At 37.5% G+C, this 8,800-nt stretch overlaps 1 protein-coding gene across 1 annotated transcript in view; it reads right to left on the bottom strand.

The window, feature by feature from the left end:
• DEK (DEK oncogene) overlaps positions 1–8,800 on the bottom strand; it is a 40,566-nt gene that overhangs the window by 20,870 nt on the left and 10,896 nt on the right. Inside the window, exon 6 of the mRNA XM_006888688.1 lies at positions 942–1,130. Within this exon, the coding sequence (XP_006888750.1) occupies positions 942–1,130 (189 nt within the window). The remainder of the gene's footprint in view (positions 1–941; positions 1,131–8,800) is intronic.

Genomic DNA, 8,800 nt, shown 5'->3' with positions numbered 1-8,800 from the left:
CTCCAGGAATAGATGGTATACCAACTGACATATTTCAGCTAACAGATGCTGCCCTGGATGTGTGAAAACTTTATAGAGGATCAGTTTTAAGTCGACAGCGGCCAACAGCAACAAGTGGATCTAGTACGTAAAGAGAGTGCACAAGACAGTCTCCACAATAAAAAATCACCTGGCTCAAAACATCAAGAAAATATTAATGCGTTCATACACAAAACAAAGGAGATTATAAAATTTATAAAGTAAAATTCTAATTAAACATGGCACCAAAACAAAGAGTCTACTCAAATAACAGTAACAACAGGAAGCTATCGTCTCCCTATAAACAACCAGAGAATAACCATTTTAATTGCTTCAAGAGCTTTCCTCTTTTTAAAGTTTCCAATTGGAAGATAGTGTCAGGATTTTACAAATAATTCCAAGTAAATGAAAATGGAATGCATTCATAAGCAATACAAAAGTTAACCATCAATTCACTAAAGTCCAAATTGTTAATTTCATTAAAGAACTCCTAAAGAGTTAGGGAGTGGGGAAAATGATGATCTTTATTTTTTTGCATGAAAGAAGACAGTTCAAGTCAATGATTAAAATACTAATTTTATGGAAAAATAAAAAGTCAAAGAATCTGGCTGTGTTCCTGTGTAGGACAGCAAAGGCCACCTCCCACTTCTCATTTCCCTATTCAAGGTCCAGCTCAAGGCTCCGTTTAAATCCATTCCTCACCAACATTACTCTTTCCAACTTCACTCTAGCATGACAATGAAATTAAAAACTCTTAGGAAATGGGTTTATATTGAACTAATTCTGGTCTTCAAAATTAACAACCAACTTATGGTTTTGTGGACAGTTCTTTAAAATTCCTGATTTGTCTGTATCACATAGCAAAAATATTAAACTGCATTACACAAAAATCAGAGGGGGGGGGGAAGAGTAAAGCATTTCACCTCTTCTTCACTTTCTTTATCTTCATCATCTGAAGATTCTTCTTGGTTTTTCTTTGCATCTTCATCACTACTAGATTCATCTGACAGAATCTCAGGACATTTGGATCGCTTCCCCTTCCTTGCCATTCCAGAACTGTTCCGCTCCTTCTTGCTGCCTTTGCTAGAAGCTTTTTTGGATTTTGGCAAAGGCTGTATTTAAAAAAAAAAAAAGCAACAGTAAAACCAATGAAGTAATAAATTTCCAATTTAACGGATTCTGTTTTTAATTATTTAATTAGTTCTCAATTACATTTCTTATATCTGTCTTAGAAAAATGAAATTCACTAGCTTAGCAGCTTTTAGAGGATTAATATAAACTATTTAATCATTAATTGAACATGTCACATAGCACAAAAATGTGTACTAGTAGTACCTTTCATTGTACCCTTTGATTGTTAAAGTTTAGCAAAAATCTCTTCAAAATATTTAAAGAATTACATATAATAGGTTGACATAGTAGTATTCAGTTCTGTAGCTTAATATTTAAAGCTAGAATTGTAACTTATTTAATTACTATAAGCATTAAAATGGATGTGTTTATTAATGGTGTTGAGATTTTTAGATGAGAAAGGTGAACAACAATAGTGACACAAGATGAAAACATAATCAGCAACAGTTACAAATGCAGAAGCTATTGTACTGGCGGGTGGTTTGGTATGTTTTCTCCACAATAAAAAAAAACCCAAACAACCTGTCACAGCCAAAGGAGTTCCTTGCTTTAGAGTATGCTCCAGTCCAACAAGGGTGGAGAGCACTCATCCATGAAGAACATGAAACCTGGTAACTAATTACACACTTTGAACCTATAATGAATTATAGGTATGTTATTGAATACAGGCACATTATAAGTATAGGTATGTTATAAAATTATAAGTAGTGAATTTTGTTAATTGAATTATGTTAATTACATAACCCAATTAAGAATCACAAAATAATTGAACTGCTATTATAGTTTTCATATTAAAAGCATGGTGTATTGCCTGAGCAGAGTTTTTTTTATGCAAAATTAACTTTTAAGAGCCTTCTTTGCTAAATAAATTCTGAAATGGACTGTCATAACCTTTCATAACTGTGGTGTTATTCTAAAGTTGGATTTTTTTAAGCCTCTGGTCTCTAGCTCCCTTAATTGCAGGCACATGGTCTTGCAAAGCAGCACGGTAATCAACAACAGCTGGTAGGAATATATATGAATGACTGAGTGAGTGAATGAATGAATGAGAGAGAAAAGAGAGTTTGTTATGTGCCACTGAGTCACTTGCTACTGACATACTTTGGACACGTTGCAAGGAGAGCCCAGTTCTTGGAGAGGATGTCATGCTTGGGAGGGTGGAGGGACAGTTTAAGAGAGGAAGATACTCGATGAGATGGATTGATTCAGTGACTGGGGTAATGGGAGGAGGTATGAGAGAGACAGAGAGACAGAAACAGAGTGTTTATGTACCACTGAGTTACTTGCAACAATATGTACAATAGTCCTATACCCTGCTCTACCCTGTGCCAATCTTATTGTCTCCAACACACTTACCCCCATTACCTCAGTCACTGAATCATCTCATTGAGTATCTTCCTCTCTTACACTCTCCCTCCACCCTCCCAAGCATGAAGTCCCTCTCCAAGGACTGGTCCCTCCTTGCAACATGTCCAAATTATGTCAGATGAAGCTTCAGAATCCTTGCCTCCAAGGAGCAGCCTGGTTTCACTTACTCTGAGACAAACCTGTTTGTTCTCCTAGCTGTCCATGGTATATAAGATACTCTTCTACAGCACCACAGCTCAAAGGCATCAATTCTTCCAGTATCCCTAGTCACCGTCCAGGTTTGTGATGCAAAGCAAGTGATTGCAAAGACCATGACCCTGAATCAGGAGCACTTTCTTTAGTCTCCAGATTGATATCACTGATCCTCAGTACTTTAGAGGTGTCTGACAGGAGACTTTCCCAATGTAATTTGTCTTTTATTTTCTGGCTGCTGGTACTAAGGGTATTGATATATTTATAAGAGTATGTGTGTAACAAATATGAGTTATCATCTCACCCCAGTAACAATAGTAAAATTCAACAGAGCAGCAAACAACAAATGTTGGCAAAGTTGTGGAGAAATTGGAACCCTTATTCACTGTTAGTGGGAGTGTAAAATGGTGCAACCACTACGGAAGGCTGTATGGCACTTTCTCAAAAAGTTGCAAATAGAAATACCATTTGACTAAGCAATTCCACTCCTGGGAAAATACCCCAAAGAGACCATAACTGACACTCAAGCAGATACATGCACACCCATGTTTACTGCTGCTTTGTTCAAAATAGCAAAGAGTTGGAAACAACTCAAGTGACCATGAACAAACAAACAGATAGAGAAGCTTTCACACAATGGAATATCATGCAGCACTGAAAAACAAGGAACTCATGAAATATTCTACAAAATGGGTGACCACAAAGGACGTTATGCTGAGTGAAACATTTCAGTCACAAAAAGACAAATATGACATAAAGCCACTTCTATAGAACAAGACTGATATGGAGGTTGGGGGAAAACAGAAAAGAGGGGTAAATAATGTACATGGCATTAAAACAGACAAGGGAGAGAACTGTTATAAAGTAATATATGATTAGGTATTATTGGCATGACAAGAGTCCAGAATAAAAGTGCATAGTAAAGTAGTCGGGGGTGGGGTGAGGTATGACCACTGTTTAACAATGAATGAACTTTTTCCAAAGAAAAAAGCAAACTGGGAGGGGGCAGGAGGGGAGACAGGGAGGAACAAGTGCAACAATGAATGAAAGGAAATCCAAGTTCTTTATAAACACTCATTAAAATCTGAAAGGAAAAAAAAGTGTGTGTGTGTGTGTATAGAGAGAGAAAATACATAATAAGAAGTCACTGATTGTGCAAAATTCAATCATTCTATCTCCAGCTCCATTTCTGTCTCCGAGTACATGTTTTCCAACTACTGATTTGCCATGGGAAAGTCTGCTGTTAGGGAGTACTCAAGAGCAATGGTGTGTCACTGGAGACAAAGGTGCATCTGGTACAGGCCATGGTCTTTGCAATCACTTGTTATGCATAAGAGAGTTGGACAATGACTAGGGAGGATAGAAGGAGAATTGATGCCTTTGAGCTGTGGTGCTGGAGAAGAGTACTGAATGTACCATGGACTGCCAAGAAAACAAACAGATTCATCCTGGAGAGGGTTAAACCAGGCTGCTCCTTGGAGGCAAGGATTCTGAGGCTTCGCCTAACATACTTTGGTCATGTTGTAAGGAGAGACCGGTCTTTGGAGGGGAACATCATGCTTGGGAGGATGGAGGGCAGGCACAGGAGGCGAAGGTCCTCTGGGAGATGGATTGATTCAATGACTGGGGCAATTGGGATGAGTGTGCCGGAGGCAATGAGATTGGCACAGGCCAGAACAGAGTTTAGAGCTGTTGTACATAGGGATGCTATGAGTCAACGGCACATAACAACAACAGTAATGATTCTGTCTCTCATTCCATCTCTCTTAACTGTAGGCACACAGTCTTGCAAATCAGCATGGTAAACAACAGCTGGCAGTAATATAATAGTATATTGTATACAGCAATATAAGAGTAAATACACCAGGGAGCCTAGTGGCAAGAGGCTGCACTGCAATCCCAGAGGTATGTGGTTCAAATCCACCAGATGCTCTGCTGGAGAAGGAGGGGCAATCTCCTCCTATACCAGTCAGATCCAATTTGACAGTACACACACACAAAATAATAATAAAAAAAAATTTTAAAAAAAAAAAAAAAGAGTAAATACACCAAAAGTATATATAATAGTAATAATAGAATAGTGTAGAGCACTCTCTACACTAGAGGGTGTGTGAAAATACCAACAACAAAGGAGTGGCAGTGTGACCGTTTAAGCTTCCAGCCCACTGCTCACCAGTTTGTCAAAAACGGCATGCCTAAGGTCATGTGAATCATTCCCTAGAGGGATCGGAGTCCCAGGAAAACTTTCTAGCAAATCTTCGAACTCACATAGAGGAATTAGGGAACTAAGCCACAGATGGAGCTGTTAATACCAAGTATGGACTACACATCTGGGAGTACGCTGACTTGAGGCTTCTCATAAAGAGGCTGCTATTAATCTCAGGACAAATTATAAAAAATATCTAAAGGTTCTAAAATGATGTATTAAGGAATTATTATTTACTTTTAAAATCACAAATATTTTTATGCTCTTAAATGTTGGCCTGTATTTTGTAATTAGCTAAAAACATTAAAGGAAAATTCCACAACTAAGATATTCAACTATATTAAATGTTTATGGTAATTACAGACAAGGTCTTTGTGAAACTGGTAGAATCACAGGTTTTCTCCCTCCGAATATCCCCAGTCTTCTACAGGTCACTGTTACTAACAAAAAAGAAAAATATGGCTACTTCATTGATGTTCTTGTTCAGTGGTCAAGTCCAATCCACAGCAATCCTAGAACAAGAGATCTGAACCTTGTCCTACCTTGTGCCATCTTCACACTTCCAGACACATTAGAACCCACTGTGGTAGTCATCATGTCAATCCAATCGGTCACAGGTCTTCCTCTCCTTCACCAACTCTCTAATTTTCCAAGTATCATGTCCTTTCTCCAAGGAATAGCCCCATCTAGCAAGATGCTCAAAGTATGTGAGGCATAGTTTCATCAAGTTTGCTTCACTGAGGCTGCATCATCTCCAAGACATATCTGTTCTTTTGGCAGGCAGTCCATGGATTTTCAGTGCTCTTCTCCAACATCACAGCTCAAAGTCATCAATTCTTCTTCAGTCATCCTTATTCATTGTCCAGTTCTCAGATATGTAGCAAGTAATTGGAAAGACCAGGGCCTGAATCAGATGCACCTTAATCTTCAAACTGACATTAGTATTTCTCAATAATTTGGAGAGGTCTCTAACTACAGATTTTCCCAGCGCAATACAGCTCCTGATTTCCTGACTGCGGTACTGAGGATGTTAATAGTCGATCCAAGTAAGATTAAGTTGTTAACATTTTCAATCTTTTCACCATCCATTATGATGTTGTCTACTGGTCCGTTGTTAAGAATCTTTTTCTTGACATTGAGATGGAATCTACATTGAAGGCTCTTCTATCCTTTGATCTTCTGCAATAATCTTCTAATAATCTAATAATGATCTTCTGTACTTCAAGTCCTCCTCACTTTCAGCAAGCAAGGTTGTGTCATCTGCATAACACAGGTTATGGATGAGTCTCCCTCCAATCCTAATGCCACATTCCTTTTCAGAGACCAGTTTCTTGAATAATTTGCTCAGCATACAGACTGAATAGGTATGGAAAGACTACAACCTCTGACACACTCCCATTATTTTAAACTATGTAGTGATTCCCTGCTGGTTGCATAACCTCCTAGTCTAGGTGAAGGTTTTGCATAAGCATAATTATGTGCCCCAAGATTTCTATTCTTCCAAATGTTAGCCATAACTGTTATGATCCACAGTCACACTCTTTTGCATAGTCCATAAACCACAAATAGACATTCTTCTGTTATTTTTTACTTTCAGCCAGGATCCATCTGATATCAGAAATGGCATCCCTGGTGTCACAGCCTCTTCTAAATCCTGCCTGAACTCCTACTGCTTTGTAGAAAAGCATTATAAAGCCATGTACAAACCAATTACAAGACAGTTTTGTACAAACTTTCTGAAGATAGACTAAGAACAGTCAATGTATGTGTCAATCCAGAAATGTTAATGGACTAACCAAAGACATTTCTCCAACAGGATTATGTACAAGAAAAATCATTGAATATACATAGATATCCTTGTGAAATAACAATATACTCATCAAGGAACCAAATCTATTTGAGTAAAATCTTTGATGGACTTATCTGGAAAAAATGTGAGTCACTGTCAAGTATCTCACTACTTACTTTGTGAAATGCAGGTCTCAACTGTGTTAGAAAAATGGGATATTCCCTCCACATATTCCTTGGAAAGAGATCCATATTTGTAAAGGTGGAAGGTCTGTGCAAGACTACAGCAATGGGCTCAAGTGTATCAGAGATGATAAGGACAGGTCTGTTGTTCATAGATCGTTAACATCATCTGAACTTAAGAGCTCAGTTACAACGATACTGGTAATAAGGGATAATTTGTAACATTCATTTCAATATCTACAATGTAAATACACTTTCTCTCTAATTCTCATAATTTCTTATAAACTTAATTCCTACTTCAATTGATAAGATAAAAAATGAGTTCATAACTGTACTCGTAAAACCAAATCTGAGCTCTGGTGGCCTAGTCTATAGTGAGCTGTGCTGCGAACTCAAAAGTGAAGGCTGCATAGTGGAATGTGTGTGGGGGGGAGGGATTGTATACCAATGAAGGAATTTTTCTTTTATTTTTCAAGAAGAGGAGTGAACTGGGAGGGGAGGGGTGGGCAGGCAGAAAAGTGCAACAATGAATGAATGGAAATCCAGTATCTCTGTAAATGTTCATTAAAAAAAAAAAAAAATTAAAAAAAGAGGGGGGGGAAGTGGCAGCCAGAGGGAGAAAAAAGGGGCAATTTCTTCTCCTTTAATTTACAGTCCTCCAAAAACCAGCTGGAGGGTCAGTTTTATCAGTAGATGCCTACTTAATGGTAGTCAACTTGAGAAAGTCAAAATAATTTTCATAATAACATATTTATCTGTTCCTTTCACTGGGCTGACTTTGCACTAGCAATACAAAGCAATACAAAGGCAAAGTGAGGAAAATGGCTGGCATCTTAGTACCTTGAGGACAATGGCAACAGTTACTAGTAATGATTCATATTCCTCACAACTACACACCTGAATTAGAAAAATCCAACAATAACAGCCAAAAAAGTCTAAGAGTTCTGAAAGGTCGACCCAAATTAAACTTTTTTCCTCACTATACTCTATATGAGGTTGTTGTTTGATGCCGTCGAGTCGTAGACAACTCATAGCGATCTGAATGAATGGCCTGAGCACTATATGAGGTTAGAGAAGACATTAAAGAAAGTTTTAAAATATAAATTAAGCGTAGAGATAATGAACACTCTAATGGAATAGGTGAAGGAAAGGAGTATCTGAAAAGAAAGGATGATTAGGCATTATATGTATGACTACATTTTGGGATACATTACAAAGTGAACAGGAGAAAAGGCAAATGTGTATCAATGAAATGAATAAAACCCCAATCTTTCTGTAATATTTCACTAAAAATGAGTTAAAATATAAATTAATGCTTTTCATTTTTTAAAAGTTAACTTTATTATAAGGGAAAAATATGCTTCATAAATTAATAATTGTTTATGGAGGGAAAGAGATCAATTTGCCACTTAACATTCTTAAAGAGTACAGGTATACAGTCTTTCAAAACATTTGAAGGGAAAAATGAGCCTCTGATACATGAATAAGCCAATCTGAAGAAAAAAAATTATCTTGGCTGCAGGATATAAGTAGCAGTTTTTACTGTTACACAGATACTAGCATTCAAGACAAGACCCAGAATAGGAAAATCAAAGTTCCAGAGTTACTTTCTGGTTTCTACTCTTTATGCTTGCTGGCCTAACCAGGTGGTATTCTCTTCAATGCTCTGGGGTTCACTGAAACCTCTCACTTTCTTTCCTTTCAAAATGAGAATATGAGACTCTTTACTGACAGACTTACTACAAACTGAAAGTATAAAGTCACGCTAGTAAAACTAGCTGTTACCACTACGTAATTAGGGAAACATAATTCAGATTTCAATGCACACCCATGTTTATTGCAGCTTTGTTCACAATAGCAAGGAGTTGGAAACAACCTAAGTGCCCATCAACAAACGAATGGCTAGAGAAGCTG

This window comes from Elephantulus edwardii, unplaced genomic scaffold (assembly GCF_000299155.1).
Source record: "Elephantulus edwardii isolate Elephantulus edwardi_28Jun2011 unplaced genomic scaffold, EleEdw1.0 scaffold00070, whole genome shotgun sequence".
Classification (NCBI taxonomy): Eukaryota; Metazoa; Chordata; class Mammalia; order Macroscelidea; family Macroscelididae; genus Elephantulus; species Elephantulus edwardii.
Note: the sequence above shows the minus strand (reverse complement) of the source record. Positions and strands in the feature narration are given on the sequence as shown.